A 21,743-nucleotide genomic window follows, 5' to 3' on the forward strand; every position below is an offset into this window, starting at 1 on the left:
TCAGCAAACTGGATATTTTAATCCAGGCTCTGTAAGGTTTGGCAGGAAGGAGGCTTTGCAGAGAGTACTTATTGTTAAGACATCATTCTGTCTTCTAGAACTGTTTAAAAGCTTGAAAGTTTAACACTTGGAAAGATACCGATCTGTTAAAGCAGCTAAGAAGAGGAAGCCTGTTAAAGCATTAGATAATTATCTACTCTAAACCATACTATTGCTTCCTTTAAAGCAGAATTAAATAGGTGTGGCCACAAAGCAGTCTCTGCCTTGGCCGTTGGCAGTGTCCAGCTATTCCAGCTTTCCCCCGCAGGAGAATGTGTAGGGAATAGGCAGGGACACTGATAGTGGAGAGAGGAGAGAATGGAATGAAACCACAGCCTGTACTGCATTTTGTATCAGAGCAGAAAGTAGAACCAAGCTGAATATAGAGTTGAGATTAGTTCATCTAAATCCTACAATGATCCTTGTTAACCGCTTCACCTGCCAGCTACCATTGTGCCCAATGCCAGAGATGTTTGTCTCCCATAATCCATATGCCATCATTAAGAGTGTGTTATTAATGTCTTCCTCATCAGCAAAATCTCTGAATGCCCCACTTGGAAGTGGAGTTTAAATACCTGCTTCTCCTCCCCTGAGCTGTTTGATTTCTTGGGAGCTGCCACTTCATTAATTTTGTAGAGGACTCCCTCCCGGCTGAAAATGAGAGCAGGGTTGCTTAGCAGTGCTGTGGTGAGCAGGGTGGTAAATAGTAACTCGGGCAGCTGGCAGAGTGCAAGAAGTTACACAGGAAGGAACTTGACTTGTCAAGGGTGGCACTAATGGACCTCTTGTCTGCAGTATCAGCAGAAAGACCAAAAGATGTTCCTTGCTGAAAGAGAAGCTTGCGTACATGCCTGTAATATACTTGGCTAAATCCCAAGGGCCAGCAGTGCCTCGCTTACTGGCCCATTAAAGTCATTGTTCATACTCTAAAACATGTTCCCAGATTTGCAAATGTTGTTAGAATCTTTATACCTATTGTTTCTAATTCATACTTGCTGGTTTGAACCAATCTGTGGATGTGAGAGAGACTAACCATAAACACAGGCTTCTCATTTAGGATAACTAACAATTTCTTCCCTACTGTGGTAATGGGAATCCTCAGAGCTGTGCAGCTCATCCATACTGTACAATGCGAGCTGCTGCTTCCCTCTATTCAAAATGGAATGAGTGCCCTGCTCAATGGTCATGAGTGTCATAATAAAAGTATATACAATTAACGCTACAGAGAAAGTAGAGCAGGAGCTTCTGTTCTCCCTGTCTCGTAATACAAAAACAAGAGGACCTTCAATACCATTAAATGATGCAAAATTAAAAACTGATCCAAGGAAAGACCTTTTTACCCAGCGCATAATTAAACTGTGGAACTCATTGCCACAGGAAGTTGGTGAGACCAAGTAAATCGCAAGATTCAGAAACAGATTGGAGTAATATCAATGACAAGAGCATCCCTAGTTGTTATACTTAAAGCTAACAAACGTTTTGGAAAGGATATAAAACAATATGCTGAGGCCTTGAACCAATCTCCAACTATTAGGGATCAAGCTGAGACCTTCAATGGGCACAGATTATCCCACATCTGCCTACTGCAGATTTCTTGTACCTTCCTCTGAAGCATTTGGTACTGTCAAGGGATAGGTTACCGGACTAGATGGACCTTGGGTTTGATCCATTCTGGAAATTCCTGTTCTCTTTGAAATGCTATAATAGGTGTGGAAGAGCAGGCCTGCATTGATGCACATTATTGTCTTTGACCCCCTTGTTTGCCCAGGTGGGGCCTCTAGGGCCCAGGAGATAGTTCTTAGTGCCCTGCTTTCAACTGCTAGATAATACAGTTGAGTTTTTCAACATATCCTGAAATCACTTGCAAGAGTCTCCTAGTATTGAAAATATATTTAATGGCAGTGTTGAAGCCGTGACATGAACAATTGTCTGGGCTGCACAAGAAGAGACAGGGAGCGACTGTGCTATAGACCAAGAAAGCAGGACAAATGATTTCCAATTTGACAGGTTTAGGTTATACAATAGACATTATTTGATATTCTTGAATTACACAGTCAGTCACAGTGCTGCTCACAGTGCCTCCTGGGATACTTTTAAAGCAAAAGAGTTATTAGAAATCTTTACTTTGCCACTAGCCCAACCCTGCCCCTTTTCCCCATTACGTTTTTCCCTCTTGTTTCCTTATGAAAGGGATTTACACATACCGCAAGAGTCATTCAGGTAGCCAGGTGCATCTCACAAGAAACAGACCCATCCGAGATTGTTCTGCAAGGGGAGGCTTCACCATCCCCCCAGGGGAGGATTCTACTACCAACATAACAAGGAATCCTTCCTGTCTTTGACGGGCTCAGTACGTTCTTCCTGCATTTCAAAAACACCACCACCAATTGCTTCCTCCCGCCCATCACCACTGAAAAAACATCAAGAATTTATCTGGCAGAAACAGGCAGCTGAATAAACAGATTAGTTTCCAGTGACTATAGATAGAAAAGATTGCAAAAGAATCTAGTATTTAGCACTAATCCTGAATTTCTCCACACTCCTTTGGCCCTCTGGCTACAGCCTCCAGCACTCTGCACCATCTTTTGGAGCTGTGGGTGCACTTCCAGTTGAACAATGTCAAGTTATAGCAAGTGCTGAATTTATGATTAATCATGTAAGTTACTTAGAGACAGTGCAACCAAGGCGATGCTGCCAAGCTCTTCTGAAGCTCACAGATCTGGAATAATAAAATTAAGTGTCCATCAAGCGCCATACACAGTATTTCTCAAAGGTTTAGAAATACTACATTTCTGATCATAACTACACTTATGACACTGATAATACCTCTTCATTCCAATACTTTCAGAGCTGCTCCATTTACAAATTAAACCAAGTGACCATCAGAGAGATGCTTAAGACAATAAAATTTGAAACATTTGTCAAACTGAAGCTCTGGGAGCTATTGGGACTGCAGAGATCAAACAAGCTGCCTTGGAATTTGATTTTTCTAGATTCCCTTTTCAAAGTCTCCCAGATACTGGCTGCCTCCTTCTGGCATTCCCAAAGAGCAATCATGGTGCACATGTGAAATTCATCCCAATACCTGTAGCCGAGGGAAGAAAGGAAGCTGTTAGTTCATTTAAAACACTACAGAGCAGAAAGACCCAAGACAAAACCTTTCTCCCCACTAGAAACTCTCAATTCAATTGGCCCCAACATTTACATTTGGTGCACTTGTTTGGCATGTGATGTCTATGTGTTCAGCATTGTATAATGCCTCAAGACACAGAAAGTCTTAGTCCTGAATTGCTTACAGTTTAAGGCCCCAGTCCTGCAATGAGCTCCTCCAGTGAGAACTCCTATACCTCCTTGAAGAAAAGGAGTACTTGTGGCACCTTAGAGACTAACCAATTTATTTGAGCATGAGCTTTCGTGAGCTACAGCTCACTTCATCGGATGCAATGAGCTCACGAAAGCTCATGCTCAAATAAATTGGTTAGTCTCTAAGGTGCCACAAGTACTCCTTTTCTTTTTGCGAATACAGACTAACACGGCTGTTACTCTTATACCTCCTTGAGTTCAGTTGGATTCTGCACAGGCTTATGGCTCTACCTGCACTGAGAGAATATCAAGATCAAAGCGCTAAAGAGAGCAGAAGCCAGATGCACTGGTAAATCTGAGGGAGACTGACCCAGTGGTGGTTTTTGTTAGTGGAATCATAGGGTTAGGAGGGACCGCAAGGGTGATCTAGTCCAACCCCCTGCCAAAATGCAGGATTAGTTGGATTTGAACCATCCAAGATAGATGGTGACCCAGTCTCCTTTTGAAAACCTCCAATGAAGGAGCTTCCACAACCTCCTTAGGCAGTCTGTTCTATTGTCCTACTCTTCTTACAGGAAGTTTAGTTTTCTACCTCCCTGCTCTGGCATCATTAATCCCCCTTTGTGGGTCTCTCAGAGCTCATTTGCTAAAAACTAAAACCCCAAACTTGTTGAAGTGTTTCTATGATTTTTTTGAAAGCCAATAAAATCCATTGTTTTTCATAAACTGATGTCCCCCTTCAGTGCTTGGAATTCCAACTCTGAGTCCCTGAAAGTGAAACAGATTAAGAGTAAATGTTTGACTGACTTCATTGCTCTTCTTTGTCCAAGCTGAATGATAGGCACAATGTAATCACAGACTGGGGGTAAGGACACTGGCTCCTGAAAACTTTCCGTTCTCTAATCCGGTGTCTATACAGAATGAGGGAAGAGTCTATAGTATTTTTTTTATGTGCCTCGGTTTATTTGCTTGATATCGTGCCTGAGTGAAAGGAGTTAAATCAAAGGAGGCTGTTAATGAGGTGTGGGGTGAGGGGAAGAAACAGGAAATTAAACAATGACAAAAATAAGATACGCTAGAGAGAATACCAAGGGTCCTGGATAAAACTATGGAGAATGTATTGGAGAATGCCTCTTCCTGGCTCCAACTAGACCAGCAAGGTTTATTCTTCCTATGCCGGAACCTAGAATCAAAGGGGGTTCTAAAGCCTTAAAGACCCTGGCCTAGGGAGGAAGCAGGCAGCAGTGGCTGGGGAGGAATCTGACAGGGAGAGACAGAGGATGCCCAGGGGCTGTCTGTCGCTCCCAGTGCTGGAGTAGGGAGGTCTGGGCTGAGTGAAACTTACCTAACACTGGAAAGGAAAGAGGGAAGGTTAGTTAAGACCCATAAGGCCTTTTGTTGTTTTACCCCTTCTTTCTGCATACTGTGTGCCTTTGGTGAATGAATAATGCTGTTTTGAAGAAGCTGGTTTTGAGTCACTTTAATTGGCTGCTGTTACTGGCCTCTGGAGGAAAAGGGTTTACAGGTCCCAGATATAACTGACATGTCAATACAGTTGGGAAACTGGGGGCTCCCACCAGGAGATCCAGCCCAAGAATGGTTGGACTTTGGGGCTCCACCCTTTGAGAGAGGTGCAGGAAGCCAAGCCTATCATCTGAAGGGTGCCCTCAAGAGGCACTAAAAGGGGTCCAAAGTGCATCTTGCCCTGTAACTGTGACAGTGTCATTTGTAGATAGGGTTGCCAACTGTCTATTCGCACAAACCCAAACACCCTTGCCCTACCCCCTTCCCCGCCCCTTCTACAAGGCCCAGCCCCCACTCACTCCAGCCCCACTCCCTCCATCGCTCACTTTCCCTCACCCTCACTCACTTTCACTGGGCTGGGGCAGGGGATTGGGGTGCAGGAGGGGACTCCGGGTTGAGCCTGGGGCAGGGGGTTGAGGTGCGGGAGGGGGTGAGGGATGCAGCCTCTGGGAGGGAGTTTGGGTGCAGGAGGGCACTCAAGGCTGGGGCAGGGGGTTGGAGTGTGGGCAGAGGTGCGGGCTCTAGGAGGGAGTTTGGGGGCAGGGGCCTAGCGTGCGGGAGGGGGTTCAGGGTGCGGACTCTGGGAGGGAATTTGTGTGTGGGCTGGGGCAGGGGGTTGGGGTGCAGGTTCCGGCCAGGTGGTGCTTACCTTGGGTGGCTCCCGGAAGTGGCAGCATGTCCAGCAGCAGCTCCTAGACTCAGGGGCAGCCAGGCAGCTCTGCACGGTGCACACTGCCCCTGACTGCAGGCACCGCCCCTGCAGCTCCCATTGGCCGTGGTCCCCGTTCACGGCCAATGGGAGCTGCGGAGTCAGCGCTCAGGGCAGATGCAGCGCATGGAGACCCTCTGGCCACGCCTCCGCCTAGGAGCTGCTGCCAAACATGCTGGCCGTTTCTGGGAGTGGCCCGGAGCTAGGGCAGGTAGGGAGCCTCCCTTCGCCCCACTGCACTGCTGGACTTTTATCAGCCTAAACTCTCCCAGATTGGCTTCAGTAGCCTCCGGGAGATCAAGCCCAATTCCAGGAGACACCCAACCAAACCTGGAGGGTTGGCAACCCTATCTGTCGAAGAGGTGAAGAGAATTTTTCATAACACGTGGGGCCCAATTCTCAGTTATATTATGGCTCCTTTATGCCTCTTGGACAACATAAAGGAGTAGGGGAATGCCCCCCTGAGAAAACCCTCTGTGCAGAGAGCCTCGCTGGCCAGTACAGGGGATCTATTCTGCCCTGCACCAGGTCACTGAAGGTAAATAGGTAAATCCACAGTCTCTCGAGCTATTAGACTGACGGTGAATTTTCCTCTGTCATGTTACTGGGTTTGCTGGCCATATTCTTCAAGGAGGGATTTGATGCACACATCTAGATGTCCCATGTCAATCTGGGAGATTGAGCAGACCATTTGGCTGGGGTCAGCCCCCCAAGCATGGGAAGACATCTTTTTACTTTTGTCCAAACCTTCCTTTTCTGGAGATGACACTATTTCTTCTTGAAGTATGGACATTAGTGCTTTTCTTTTTTAATAGGATTTATGTCAGAACACCAGCTGCATAGAGTTCATTAAATAGAGCCAGTGTGGCAGAATAAATGTCCTGAGATCATAATCAGAAACATTGGTGCCAACCAAGGCAAGCTCTTGTGTTCATTAGAGCGCTTCACTCAGAACCCTGCAGCAGCTGAACAGGGAAACACAGCTTGGTCAGGTAGGGGTTAAAAATGCTCTCTCTCTTCAGGCAAAAGATTAAGTGGGGCAGGGGAGAAAGAATGTCAACTTTTAGTCCTGGTTCTACTTTCAGCTGGGTGATCACAATTCCCACAATGCTTCACTCTTCACAGCCTCCATCTGTTCAGCCAGACAAGCTATAATCAAATGACTTGTCAGTGTTGGACTCTGGGGAAATACTGCACAAGCAGAACTGAAAAACAAATGCTGCTGATTTCATACTAGGCTGCCTTCCAAGGCATCAATTATTCTGATCTCCATATCTGTCACTGACCTGTGTACCTCACTCCTGGAGAGAACATGGCACAGGAGAGGCTTGAGAAAACCATCCTCCATCAGCGGAATTGTAGATGGCATAGGGAGAGTTAAGGGGAAAGGCCAATAACTGCCCAGGATATTCCTTGAAAGGAAAGGGGATCATTACTTTTTTCCTTCAATCACAATAGCACCGGTTGTCTTGCAGGTTGTCCATTCACCAGGACCTACGCAAGAACCCCTGGTAGTGTGGTCAGGATTCTGCTGCTACATAGCACTGTCCGCAGTTCCAGTGTTTTACTGATTTTCTGTATTTGTTTTCAGCCCTGTGCCCTGTAACTTCCTAGAAAATCAGGCTTTATTGCAAATTGGAGCAAAAATCAGTTGTTTCTTTAGAAATGAAACAAACAAACTTTGTTTTTTAAAAACACTGAAAAGCTGTTCAGTAAAACAGTCAAATACAGGCAATTGTTTGCATCCACAAAAAGGTCAGTGGTATGATATGCTGTTGTGTGCTGCCAGGAAGAAATACAGGCTACAATTCACAGCATGACACATGGACTCCTCTGAAAGCCCCTTTAAAGGAACCTGGCTATTTTCTACTGCTAGCGAAGATGCCCTTTGTCTTCCATTCCCAATTCAAACCAGAATCTCTGCCCAGCATTATCAGTCCAGGAGGCTTTTCCTTCTAACCTTGCTGGAAGTTCTAATTTGTACATGGGATTCGCCATTAAGACATTTTTAAAATGGAAAATGTACAAAATTTTATATTTTCAAAATTAAATAGTTTGTTTAATGCCAGATGGATCCAGCACAAAACATTTTGTTTTGTCAAAACAAATTGAAACATTTCATTCAGTTTGACATTAATCTGTGTCTGTTTGAGTTGCCGTGGTACGTCATGGGAGTTGCAGTTCAGGTGCTCCATGCCCCTTTTCTTCTCTATGGGCTGGGCTCCCTGGCTGGACAAGATCTCCTATGGTTAAGGCTGCGTGTCTGTCATGGAAATCATGGACTCCGTTACTCTCCGTGACCTCCATGACTTCTGCAGCAGCTGGTGCTGGCTCAGGGGCTGCCCAGCTGCTCAGCCCCTGGGCCATCAGCAGCAGTCTGGGTGTGTGGAAGGGGGCTCAGGGCTGGGGCAGGGGGTTGGGGTGCACGGCATCACTTACCTGGAGGGGGTCCCCGGTTCCCATCAGCATGTCCCTGTAGCTCCTAGGCCAAGGGGCTCTGTGCTGCCCGGGGCACTGGCCCCGAAGCTCCCATTGGCTACAGTTCACGGCCAATGGGAGCTGCTCAGCTGGCACTTGTAGCGGGAGCAGCAGGCAGAGCCCCCCTGTCCGCCCCTACCTCTAGGAGCTGCCAGGACACACGCAGGCAGGTAGGGAGCCTGTGAGCCCCACCAACCCTCCCCTCCCAGCACCAGCAGAGGTCCTGGGCCACGCGCCGCTGCCCACCACCCCGAGCACCAGCAGGGGTCCGGGCCACCCCCCGATTACATGTGGCACCCCCGGAATGCTCCCCCAGAGCACTGTGGCCCCACAGCCCAAGTTTTAGTTAGGGGTATATAGTATAAGTCATGGAGAGGTCATGGGCTGTGAATTTATGTTTACTGACTGTGACCTGTCCATGACTTTTTTTAAAAATACCTGTGACTAAAACGTAGCCTCACCCATGATGCACCAGTTCAACACAAAAGCACGTGTGAAAATATTGGAATTTTCCATGGCATGGAAATTCTGATTTGTGAATTTACTGGCTTGGGCCTAATATTTCTCCTCCTCAGAGCTGGTCTACATTAGAAAAGATGCACTGGTTCAACTAGATTGATTTAAAATCAGTCTAGTAAAACTGGCACAAACCTCAAATGTACATACACTTGAAACAGTTTAACCCTTGCCTAAATTGGTATAGCTTAATGCCACACAAGCTAAAACCCACTTGGATTAAACTGGTTAGCGTTTGTCTACGTTAAAGCTCTGCACTAGTTTAAGTAGATCAATTTAAAATTAATGTAGCTAAACCCGTGCAGCGCTACTAATCTATGAATTTCAGATTTGGTTCACGCTACAGACCTGGGAAAGTTCATGTGTGCAATGGTGATGGGGAAGTATGTCAGAAAACAAGAGCACATAGGTCAGCTTTACATTACAGCATACACCTGGGAGTGGGGGAGTGTTTACTTCACACCTGGTGGCTGGATCAGGTTATATTATTGTGTACAGCTGGGGCTGGAGGAAGGGTTACTCCAAAGATCCCCTAGGAAAATAGAAAGGCAGCTTTTCCTCCAGCGTACCTACTCTCTGGAACGCCAATCTGCTCCCTGAACCAACTCAGTAAAGTGTTTAACAAAGGTCTTTCCTCCTTTCTAATCCATTGGGAGGCCCAATGTTAGATTTCAGGACATTCCAATGAAGTGGTTAAAGCCAATAGAAACAGGAGGGCACAGCTCTCGCTGACTAGCCAAAGAGCATGGGGTTTGTGGGGGAGCACTGCTCACTCAATCCAGGGACAAGTGGGGGAGCTCCCCCTCTACTTTTAGCCTAGAGGAAGCTGTGTTCACCCTAATCCACCCCCCTGCACAGCTTCCGCCTCCCCTTCCCGGTTACTATGTCCATTGTTACGTTGGTTATAAGGCAGCAGTCCTATCCCAGAAAAAGACCTTGTGAACTCAATGGTGTCAGCTAAACCGAGACCTCACCCCCTATGAAGCTGGAGATACATACACAAATATCGGCTCCTGGATTGCATTACTTCCCTTAGAGCTAGCTTAAATGATCCGTAACCCCTGTTACTTAAATCCGACGCTGACTTGCCTTGTGGCCATATCACCTCCCTCCTCTGTGCTTCAGGTACACCTTCTGTAAACTGGGGATAGGGACTCTTCTCTGCGTGGGGGAGTGGAGTGGAGTGTGAAGCTAAAAGGTCAATGTTTGGGAAGCACTCAGATCCCTGGGTAGAAGGTGACAGGAAGAAGAGAGAAGCAAACTGTACCCCTTTCTAAGCAATGCCCCCCTTTGCTCCACACAGCAATAGTGAGGTTGGCTTCTCTCCACCTGGGGCAAATGGATCCTGCACTCAGTGTCAGGGATCCTGCAGAGTGCTGGCAAGAATCTCCACTGGTGCTGGAATTCTGTCGTGTTCTCCTTTCCAATCACTTGGGCTGGTGGGCTTCTCAGCTCAGTCCCGGCATCTTTCTTCCCTGGCAAATGGTTGCCTGTTGCATCTCGTTCCTGTTCCCGTGCAAGGCTAGGAATTCATTTCCATTTTCAGCAGCCCCATCAATCCCACCGCTTGTCCCTTTCACTAACCCCTAACCCTGAGATGTAAGAGAAATGCCTTCATTTGGATCCTGCCTGTCATTTCCACCCTTCCCTTTTGATTCCTTATTAGTTCAGATGCTCTTCCTCCTCTAATCTTCTTAGCACTCCTCCTTGGGCTCGAAGGTTTACACCTCCCCAGTGCATCTGTCTTTCCCTTGATTGCTTTCTGCATCTCCTTATTCCCCCCGTGGCCTTTTCACTCCTGTGGATTCATTGCTGGGGCTGCTCAGAACCCTCAGCCACCTTCATTTATCTCTGCCAACTTTTCATTTCCTCCCTTTGTCTCCCTTCCCTCACTTGCTTTAGCTCATTCTCTTTTAATCAGACCTTTCCCCGAACATGCTCTGTGGTGAACTCCAGCAACTTTACTATTTTACCCCCTTCCTTGTTTTCCCCTTGGTCCTGATTAGGTTATCACCCCTGGTAACTGAATGGCTCCTCCACCTTTCAAACTCAGCTGTGAAGCTCACCTGCTCATTGAGGGGCCTGAAATCAATGGACTTTCACCAGGAATGAACGGGGCCCTGAGCCTGCAGTAAGGACCCTTGAGTTCAGCTTGCTTTTAGGCTGCTGATACCTGATTAAATGCAGTTTGCAGTCTGGCTCCAACGGCTATTGTGTGCTTGGTCCTTGGCATGGTCTAGCCTGGCAGGATTTGCTTGACACCTTTCTTGCTGTGGGTAAGAGAATGTGCCTCATGCAGCCCTAAAGGCTAGAGCCATGCTTAGTAGGGGCAGTTATCTTCATCTCCACCTACAGTAGCTGGGTGCAGGAGTCTTCTTCTCCACTGATCTCCTGAGGACAGGGAAAGAGTCATGATCAGGGATTGGCAAACTGTAGCCTTTGTCCCAGCTCCTGCCTGAGGTGGGAAGCAGGAGGGTGAGGAGAGCCGGGCTTCTATTTGAAAGAAACCTTTTTTTTTTTTTTTTTGTCAGAGAGAGCAGCCAGAGGCAAGTGGGGGCCTGGGAGGCTGAGTGGAAGGTAAGGTTAGAGCACCCAGAGTAACCCAGAGGGAGGGATTACCTAAATCCTGAGGACCCCCACTCTGTCGCTAAAAATGCACAATAATAATAATACCCCAAACTACTCTCCATGAGTTGTGTCCTCAGCTTTGATTGTGAGTCCTTGGAGGGTTCGCAGACTCCCTGCTCTGTAGTCTCTGTGGTGCCCTGCTGTCTCGACCTGCGTGACACTGTATGTGTGAGGGTGTGTGTCTGCCTGGGTGTGTGTTCTGCATCTCAGGAGGTTGGGGTGAGCACAGCAGTGTGTGCATTTGCCATGTGTTTATAGGGAAGAAGGGCCAGAACTGGGGGGTTGCTACTCACCCGCAAACAGTGTTCAGCCCCTGCACCTTATCCCTGTTGTCCTCTTCGTAGCTGGCCATGTTTTTGCCCAGTTTTAAGACACAGTTGGAGAAGCCTTGGTAAATGTTTTCACATTTAGTTTCTGTGGCCAGTGAGCTGACCAAATACCCTATAAACCAAAAAGGGGATTTATGTAACAGTGTAGCAACCCAGCTCTGAGTCAACCCAGTAAGGTCACCTCCCATAGACTTCCCCACAACTGCTAGCATGGGCTGTGGGAAAAGAGGCCACGTTCTCTGAAGGGCTACATACATGGAAATGCCTGCATAAACCAGTGGGCAAACTGGGCGAGCTTATGGCAGCTATTTCATGGGTGCTGCCATCTTGTGCTTCACAGTCTCAGCATAAAACAAGCCTCTCGAGCCCTCATCACTGCAAAGAAACTTGTTTCAACACATGAACCATGTGTAAACAATGCAGTGATATGTGCCCGGGTTTGCAGGCAGCCTGTAGTAGTAGCTATGAAAAGGGGAACTGCTCATATTCATTGTGATGGGACTTTAGCAGTGAAGCCTAACAATGATGATTTAAATAGCAATGTTAACTCTTTCACTGCTGATCACAGCTGGAAAAAAAAGAGGGAGAATCATATTAGGAAGCTTGGCATAAGCTACAGCAACACCTCATTTTAGTGCTTTAGGTGGGCAGGGCTTGGTTTGTGGGAAGAGCTAGGGAGAGTGCCTTCCCCTACACAGATATCGTTCCATCCCTGGAATAAATATGAAAAAAAGGGATCATTAACATTCTCTGCTCTGCTGGGAAGGGAAGGGAAAAATGCACTTTTTAGCCCTTAGTAAACAGTGTGTCTTCTTGTTAAAAATCAGTGGACTCAGTGATGACACAAAGTGGGGATCTGTTCCCATTCCAGCCCCCAGTGAATCCCATTCTGCCCAAAGGGGGGATAGCAAGAAGAATGGCCAAGAATTCAAATCTGCACTGCCCCTTTTTTTGATCCCTGTGGGATATTTCCCAAGCCCTCTGTGCCCAGGATTTCAGGAAGAAGGTTTCTCATGGATGAGTACTGAGATAAAGTTTGCAGACAACACAATAACTGGGGGTGTGGTAAATATTAAAGAGGACTGCTCTCTAATACAGAGCAACCAAGATCGCTTGGTAAAATGGACGCAAGCAAACAGTATGCATGTGAATATGGCTAAATGTAAAGGTATTCATCTAGGAACAAAAAATGTAGGTCATACTTATAGGATGAGGGAATCTACCCTGGGAAGTCGTGACTGAAAAATATTTGGGGGGTTGTGGTGGATAATCAGCTGAATATGAGCTCCCAGTGTGACACCATGGTCAAAAGGACTAATGCAATCCTTAGATGCATAAGAGTACAGAGGTTATTTTACCATTCTTTTTGTTAACTTAACAAATTGAGGATTAAGGGGTGACTTAATTAGTCTAGTCTATAAGTACCAATATGAGGAACAAATATTTAATAATAGGCTCTTCTGTCTAGCAGAGAAAGGTCTAACAGGATCCAATGGCTGGAAGTTGTAGCTAGACCAATTCAGACAGGAAATAAGGCACACTTTTAACAGTGAGAGTAACTAACCATTGGGACCATTCACCAAGGTATGTGGTAAATTCTCCATTCCTGACCATTGTTTAATTGATTGGATGTTTTCCTAAAAGCTTTTCTCTTTAGGGGAAGTTCTCTGGTCTGTGCTATACAGGAGGTCAGATAATGATCCCAATGGTCCCTTCTGGCCTTGGAATCTAGGATTCATGGGAGCGAAGAGGCTGCTCTGGTGACAGATGCTGAGTTTATTGTGTCTCTCTCGTGTGCCCCTCCCTCTGTGACCCGTGAGAGGAGATCCTATTCCTGGCTAACCAAGCAGCCGGGCTCAGAGCCAGTTGCGGTGCCTGCAGAGGGGAATGACATCCTCCGTGCCCAGTCCCATGGAAAGGGGACTTCTGTGCCCCAGCTCAGAGCGGCTGAAATGCAGCCAGCTCCGCATTCCACGGCAATTGCAACCCACTCACTCCCCCAGCAGGAAGGGCCCGGGGGAGGTTCCCGCCCCCTCTGCTCCCCTGCCCAGGCTGGGCTCGGGGTTAAGATGGGAAGGGCCATCGGCTGCCCCCGGAGGTTGGGCCCGTCACATCCAAGGATGAGCTCGGGAAAGCTGCAGCCAGGGTCTGGGCGATGGATGTAACTCGCGGGCCACTCGCCCCCCTATCCCCCCTCCCAGGCGGAAGCCGAGGGAAAAGCCGCCCCCGAGGGCAGCCTGGGCTGGGGACGCCTGCGGGCTCCGGGCGCGCCGGGGCAGCCCCGCAGCTCAGCGCCAGGGGGCGCCACCCCGCCGGGGCGGTGCCGGCCCCTGGCTCGGCTGCCCCCCAGCGGGACCCTGCCCTATTGCTGGGGGCCCGGTCCCTGCCCTGGCTCCCCCGTGTCTCCTGGGCGATCCGGGCTGCCCGTTCCTTACCTAGCGTGAGGAGCAGCAGCACCGTGCCCAGCCTCTGGCCCATCGCCTCCTCCGGCGGCCTCGCTCCTCAGGGGCTCCGGCGCGGCTCCGTGCCCGGGGTCAGCGGCAGCCCCCCGCTGCCAGGGCAGTTCATGGTCCTGAAGACTCCGCGATCGCTCTTCCCGCTTCCCCGAGCCCCGCCCGGCTCCAGCTGCCTCTCAAGCCCTTTGCATTTCCCCGGGGGTTCTCCCCCTGGCCGCTCGGTCCCTGCAGTGTGATGCCCCCGCCCCCCAGGGCAGCTTCCAGGGGGTTGGGGTACCCCGCGGGGAGTCCCCTTAACACCTAGCCATGGGAAGCCCCCTTCTTCCTGATCCTGCAGAGCTGGGCGGCTCAGGCATCTGGAGAGTTCAGCTCCTTCTCCAACCCCGTCTCCTCCCCCAGCTCCCTGCCCCTCCCATAGCCCCGCCATCCCCACACCTGTCTCCGGATGGAGAGGAATAGCCAGAGCCCGTGTGAGCGCTGAGCTCAAGGGACGGAGCGGGGGGTGTAGGAAATACTGGGGGGCGATATTAATAGTCTCACGCACATACGCCCCCCAAAATCGATCCCGGGTGAAGCGCGGGTGGAACTGGCTTCTTGCAGGTTCTGTGGAGAGGGACTTGGCATCAGAAGCCCCTGGAAAGTGCATTAGTTCCCAGCCTTGGGCGTTCTTAACAATCCTCACCCTTTCTTCTGCCCCTGCCCAGACTGATGTGGCCCCTCCTGGCGTCTCCAGCGGGTGGCATGTTGGGCTTTGGCTTCCAGGGCATGGGCAGCAGGAAACTTCTCTAAAGATCAGCACTGGGAGCCACCTAAGAATGATCCGGAGGAGAGACTCAGGAGAAAGGTATTGAATATAGGGGTCTTCTGTGGTCACGCTACCTAGCACTTGGGTATACACCCTTACAAACCTGGTGTAAGGTGTAACCTGGTGTACAAACACCTGGTGGCACACACAAACACCCCCCATGTATACACATGCTGACACTCCCTTACAAACATACAGATCCCATCTCTCTCTCTCACACACACAAACACTCCCTTACAAACATACAGATCCCATCTCTCTCACACACACACAAACACTCCCTTACAAACATACAGATCCCATCACACACACACTCCCAAACACACACAAACACTCCCTTACAAACATACAGATCTCATCATGCACACACACTCCCAAACACGCACCCGCACACACAGAAACACCCCAGTCACCCACACCCACCCTACTTCTCCCTCCCTGCACCCTTCCCCTCACGTTCACAGGTAGGCACATGGGGCTTCATGCAGACTGTGGAAGGAATTTTTTGAGCCACCAACTGTTGTATGAAAGGAGAAGAGGAGCTCCCTGTAAACATGTGCAAAACCACTTCTGTCCTCCTTCAGATCTTTCCTTAAAACTCTCATTTGCCCTGATGCATACAACATATTTGACAAAAGTTAGGGTGCTGGTGTGCCGAGACCACTGCCTGCCATGCTGACCAGTATTGTAGGTCTCATTGTCCGTACTGCCCTGTCTGTCTGTATCCATCTGATGGCTCTCATTTTAGTCTTATATTATAAGCTCTTTGGGGCATGGACTTTTTGTACTGTGCTTGTACAGCACCAAGCACAATGGGATTCTGGCCCATGTTTGCAGCTCCTTGGTTGTACTGCAATACAAATACATAGAAACAGTAATAATTATGAACCGAAGAAATCCGAACACTCCGCAGCAGCAGGGAACTGCCATGTGAGGTTCTCAGTTAAGTATACAGGGCAGCAAAGCCAGAGGCAGGAAAGGGAGCTAGAGGGAGGAGCAGTGATTGAAGCATGGAGGTGGCAAGGGGTATAGGAGACTAAGGGCCCGATCCAAAGGGAGTCTACTGACTTCAACAAACTTCAGGTCAGACCCTACTAGAAAAACCATCCGGGCTGATAACCTGCCACCTGATCTAGAATGACCAATGGACACAAGGATCAAACTCCAAACACACTGTGTGACCCAGCCTGTGCAGGTGGTGCCCACTCCAACCTCCACCTGAGGTGGCTTGTCTTTTTTCCTTAGGCTTGGCCACTCTTGGCCACACAATTACCACGCCAATTGAATTGAATTGCAATGTAAAGTCCTAGCGCCACCTGCTGGCCTCTTCTCATATGTTTAATGTTGAAAGGGATTAGAAAGTTGAGGAAATGCAAGTGCCCGTTTTCTATGGAGATTGTCACTGTTTTAAAAGCCTCTGCAAATGTTTATGTAAAACAAAAACAATGGAAGTGGGTCTGCACTCATAAGCAACCTACAGTAACAAACTTTTGCTTTCCCTTGATGCCAATAGCATGGGCTAGGCAGCTGTGACCACTGTTTATCATGCTGACCAGTACTGTTGCATTGTTTCCTTGGGCTCACCCTGTTTATCACATTCACCTGTTGTCTCTTGTCTTAAACTTAGATTCTAAACTCTTTGGGCAGGGACCACTTCTTTGTACAGAGCCTAGCACAATGGGGCCCTGATCCATGGCTGGGGTCCCCAGGAGCTAACTCAATACAAACAAACAAACAAATAATAATAATAAACCAGTGTGTGCAGCCCAGCCCTTATAAGCAACTCTACAATAACAAACTGATTATGTATTTATTTGTTAAAAATGATTCTTTAGCACCCCAAGTTTTATACACAATCATTCATAATGATTCATAATTCATATATTCATAACTCAGTGATCTCTCAGGGTCTAGGTGATTTTTCCTGGAGACCTGTGGGTTAGGTCCCAATTCTGAAAAAACTTGTGCACATGCTTAACTTTGTGCACTGTAAGTAGTTCCATTAACTTAATTGAAGTAAATGACGTTAAGCACATGTGTTTAAAGTCTTCGCAGGATCAAGGCCTTAGCTGTTATCACAGAAATAAATCTTCCCATGCTAAACCTGCCCACAGTTGTTTCCATCACCCTAACCTGCGTGTGTTGGGGGATTACACACCATTTTGCATATCTAGGGCCTGCTTCTGCATCTGCTCTTGCTTACATTAGGCTCTATTGATGTGAGTGGGGGTCACTTTCCAGTTACACTGGTGGAAATGAGAGCAGAATCTAATCTTTGCCCACACGAGCTCTTTCCTGCCCACTTTGATGACATCACTTCATGGTCTGGAAGTGTCACAGGTCAGCCTCTGTGACATCACATTGCTGTATGTTTCACTTGTTACTATAACCACATTAACCCTGCCTGTGACCAGTGTCAAGGCCTTCTGGAAGTTGAAGATGGGCACAGGATTGTGTCGTTTTCTATTCCCTCCTGGATCTGTGGATTAGGGAAAATGAAAGCTTTTTGGGCCAAGGATGTCCCAGGAAATGCCCTTCCTCCTGACCCAGACAGAAGAACCCTCCATGGATGGAGATCATAAAAATGACCTTCTGCTAGGACTGTTCGTTTAGGAGAAGGAACTCATTTGCTGGTAAACTATTGAGCTCCTCTTTGGGTTTCATTTAAAGGTAGCATAATGAGCTAAATCCATCCCTGAAATAATGCCATTGACTTTAGTGGAGTTATAAAGTTACAATGGGGATTAAAGTGACCTATTATAGTGAGTAGATGTTCAAGTGATTGTACAAAAGAGGCAAAATCAAATTCCTTGTCCACATGCAAGTATCCTCAATAACCAGAGTGTCCATTGCAGCCCACTCTTCAGAGATCTGCATTGCTGTGAATGCAAGTGAGGTGGAAACTACAGCTTTGGCCACCTTTGGCAAACTCAATCCAATCGGCTCCAACTTTGACACATGCCAGAGACACATTTCGTGTCTGAAGGATGCAGATTATTCCCTTTATTTGTAGAATTATGGATCAGTGCATCACTCAGCTGATCTTTTTCTTGAAACCTCATTTCAGTCTCTGCCCAGCTCAGAACATCTGCAAGCCCTGAAAGGAAAACAAACATCAGTGCTGTTTCTCTAGAGAGAAGTATCATCGAGTGCAGTGATTGGGGCTTCTCGAGGCTGAAACACCAACCCACAGCAAGAGGGTAGCTGTTTATCTGCCCTGGAATCTGCATGCTTCATGCTGGGGCTGAGCTAATGTGGATGATAATTATATACGTCATAATCCTATTAGTGTCGATGGGAATGATGGGACTTCATCAAAGGGGGGAAGGTCCTGTTAATGAGTGGTGACCTCCTCCATGGGGAGGGAATGTATTATGTTAGGCGCGATGTGTTACCCACAATCAAGGAGAACAGACTTTGAATGTGAGCCCTTCACGGCAGGGATCGTCTTTACTAGACTGGCAAAGTGCCCTGTGTATGTACGGTTCATAGAATCATAGAATATCAGGGTTGGAAGGGACCTCAGGAGGTCATCTAGTCCAACCCCCTGCTCAGAGCAGGACCAATCCCCAACTAAGTCATCCCAGCCAGGGCTTTGTCAAGCCTGACCTTAAAAACCTCTAAGGAAGGAGATTCCACCACCTCCCTAGGTAACGCATTCCAGTGTTTTACCACCCTCCTATTGAAAGAGTTTTTCCTAATATTCAACCTACACCTCCCCCACTGCAACTTGAGACCATTACTCCTTGTCCTGTCCTCTTCTACCACTTAGAATAGTCTAGAACCATCCTCTTTGGAACCACCTCTCAGGTAGTTGAAAGCAGCTATCAAAAAGTTGAAAGCAGTTATCATATATAATGAATACTCAGTTAAGAATAGGACCAACTGGTGACCTGGATCAGGCACTGCTGTTATTGGGAATAACCTCATCAAAGAATTCATGGAGACACCTACAAGCTCTGCACTGGATTAACCCAATTTGTCCTGCCCCGTCTGTGCTGAGTGGCTGAGACAAGAGTGCCTAGCTATGGAAGGAAAACAGGAAAGTATTAAAAGTGGCTTCGGGGCTCAGGCTCTTGCTTGTATTGCTAGCATGGCTGGGTTCAAATCCCTCTGGCACCATGGCTGGGGGAGTGAAAATTCTAGGTGCTTCAATACTGTGGTGAGGAGTGGGGTATAAGAACCTATAGAAGAGGGGGCCCTGCATGCTAGTCCCCCTGCCGCTTGTTTTGCTGCTACATAGATGTTTCCAGGTTAGGTCCCTCATTCAATCTCCAGCTTCTCAGGGCCATCAAGGTGGGGGTGGGAAGCACCTCTGGCCATTGGCAGGGTTTAGAAGGATCCAGCCTGGCTAGGGGAGAGAAAGTCGCAGTGACTCAATGTCTAGGAGAGAAAATTACAGGGGGATGCCAGAGATTTTCTCTTCAGTCGAAAGCCAGCACCAGGAAGCTTACAGGGAGTAGACACTGTCACTCCTGGTACTGGATGGTGAGAGTGTGCTCCAGAGTCTCGCCACAGGACCGAGTGCAGCAGGGTTTGATCCATCGCTGGGTCGCAGGTCTACAGAGCACTTTGGGAGCTGGTACGTGGAGCCGCTTGGGCAGGCCTTCGAACCAGCACTTCTGATGTAGATCAGGAGGCTGGGTTTTCAAGGGCAGCTCAAGGTTACTCTGCACAGCTGCAGCATCTGTATCCATGTCCTCAGGATCGGTGACAGGATTAGCACCAGCATCTGTTTGAGGCTTGTCTGGGTCCTTGGAGGAGACACTTGTCCTAAAACAAAATCCAAAACGAAACACGATTGTTTTCCATTCCAGTCAACTGCAGATTCCAAAACAGCTTATAAAACAGTCCTCTTAACCCAGCTGTCCTGGAACTGGCCACAGAGACAAGCCTTTTGACTGAGCATGCAGCCCACAGGGAATGGTAACGATCATTCTGGCAATAAGGTGCAGGAGTGAGAGAAGCCAAAAGGAAACATGCAGGGGCCATTCACACAAGACATCCCCCTCCCCAATACAAAAAGGAGGAGGAGGAAGAGTCTGAGTGGCTCAGAGACAGAGGGCAAGGTGCAAGCATTGAAAAGGAGCTACTGCAAAGAAAGAAGGATGTGGTCCTGCTAGATGGCTGGAGTGAGGGACCTGGCTACTTTGGTGTGTTGCCTCTCACGTGCCCGGACAAAGGGTTGAGGTGGAAACAATGACGTGAGTGAAAGGAAAACAATGTTTTAGAGATGATCACGGTGATCCGGGCTGTGACTGCCCTCACGTACCTCCATTATTTCAAATACGTGGCATTTTCATCATGCTTTCTGTGTTCAGAGCAATGGACAGAAATTAACTAATTAATCTGGCTCACAGCACCCCATGAGTCCGGGAGAGAACTCATATGATCTTCCTTTGACAGACAGCGATACTGAGACAGAGAGCTGAAATGACTAGACAATTGAATTGTAGGCCTGGAAGGGACCTCGGGAGGTCATCTAGTCAGTCTCTGCACTCGTGGCAGGACTAAGTATTATCTAGACCAGAGGTTCTCAACCTTTTTCTTTCGGAGGCCCCTCTCAGCATGCTATAAAACCTCCATGGCCCATCTGTTGCCCAACTACTGATTTTCTGCCTATAAAAGCCAGGGCCAGCGTTAGGGAGCAGCAAACAGGGAAATTGCTTGTGGCCCCATACCACAGGTAGCCCCATGAAGCTAAGATGCTCAGGCTTTGGCTTCAGCCCCAGGTGGTGGGGCTCAGGGCCTCAGGCTTTACCCCATGCAGTGGGGCTTCCACTTTCTGCCCTGGGCCCCAGTGGCCCTGCTTGACGGACCCCCTGAAACCTGCTCGCAGCCCCCCAGGGGACCCCAGATCCCTGGTTGAGAACCACTGATTTAGACCATCCCTGACAGGTGTTTGTCTAATCTGCTCTTATAAATCTCCAATGATGGAGATTCCGCAACCTCTCTAGGCAATTTATTCCAGTGCTTAACCACCCTGACAATTAGGAAGTTTTTCCTAATGTCCAACCTAAACCACCCTTGCTGCAATTTAAGCCCATTGCTTCTTGTCCTATCCTCAGAGGTGAAGGAGAACAATTTTTCTCCCTCTTCCTTGTAACAACCTTTTAACAACTTGAAAACAGTTACCATGTCCCCTCTCAGTCTTCTCTTCTCCAAACTAAATAAACCCAATTTTTTCAATCTTCCCTCAGAGGTCATGTTTTCTAGACCTTTAATCCTTTTTGTTGCTCTTCTCTGGATTTTCTCCAGATTGTCCACATCTTTCCTGACATGTGGCACCCAGAACTGGACACAATACTCCAGCTGAGGCCTAATCAGTGTGAAGTAGAGCAGAAGAATTACTTTTTGGGTCTTGCTTACAACACCTGCTAATACATCCCAGAATGAAATTTGGTTTTTTTGAAACACAGTTACACTGTTGACTCATATTTAGCTTGGGATCCACTATGATCCCCAGATCCCATTCCACAGTACTCCTTCCTAGGCAGTCATTTCCCATTTTGTATACTGATTGTTTCTTCCTATGTGGAGTACTTTGCATTTGTCCCTGTTGAATTTCATCCTATTTACTTCAGACCATTTCTCCTGTTTGTCCAGATCATTCTGTTTCGGAGTGCCTGATTTAGAAGGGGAAATAGCCCAAGGCCACCCCCTGAATCAGTGGCAGAGCCAGGATTAGCACTTGGGACAGTCTGACTCCCAGCCTCTTCCCGACTGTCATCTCATCCTGCTTCAACAATTGTACCTCCCTTGTCCACTACCCAGCTCTCCAGACTCCAGCCTGTGAAGGATGGGCTGCTGCTGCTGCTGCCCTTGCCAAGCATACAAAGTACAAGCATATCTCTCCCACCTCCAGGCAGCTCTCTTGCCTTAGGGTTGTTACAGGATACAGCTCAAAATTGCCTTCTTTGATTTGAAATTCCTCTATTCCACTTACTATAGGTCAT

General features: G+C 48.1%; 2 protein-coding genes across 3 annotated transcripts in view; one reads left to right on the top strand and one right to left on the bottom strand.

Moving 5' to 3' along the window:
* Positions 1 to 21,743, top strand: part of SYS1 (SYS1 golgi trafficking protein) — a 59,271-nt gene that overhangs the window by 8,174 nt on the left and 29,354 nt on the right. The gene's annotated exons all lie outside the window — the stretch shown is intronic.
* LOC311529276 (neuritin-like) lies at positions 1,947 to 14,317 on the bottom strand. Its single transcript, XM_084645144.1, has 3 exons — positions 13,962 to 14,317; positions 11,491 to 11,638; positions 1,947 to 3,124 (listed from the first exon to the last, which is right to left on the bottom strand). The coding sequence occupies exons 1-3, from the start codon at positions 14,002 to 14,004 to the stop codon at positions 2,899 to 2,901; spliced, it is 417 nt and encodes a 138-aa protein (XP_084501270.1). The 5' UTR covers positions 14,005 to 14,317; the 3' UTR covers positions 1,947 to 2,898.

The sequence above is a fragment of the Lepidochelys olivacea genome (assembly GCF_965140295.1).
Source record: "Lepidochelys olivacea isolate rLepOli2 genome assembly, chromosome: 13".
NCBI classification, from domain to species: domain Eukaryota; kingdom Metazoa; phylum Chordata; order Testudines; family Cheloniidae; genus Lepidochelys; species Lepidochelys olivacea.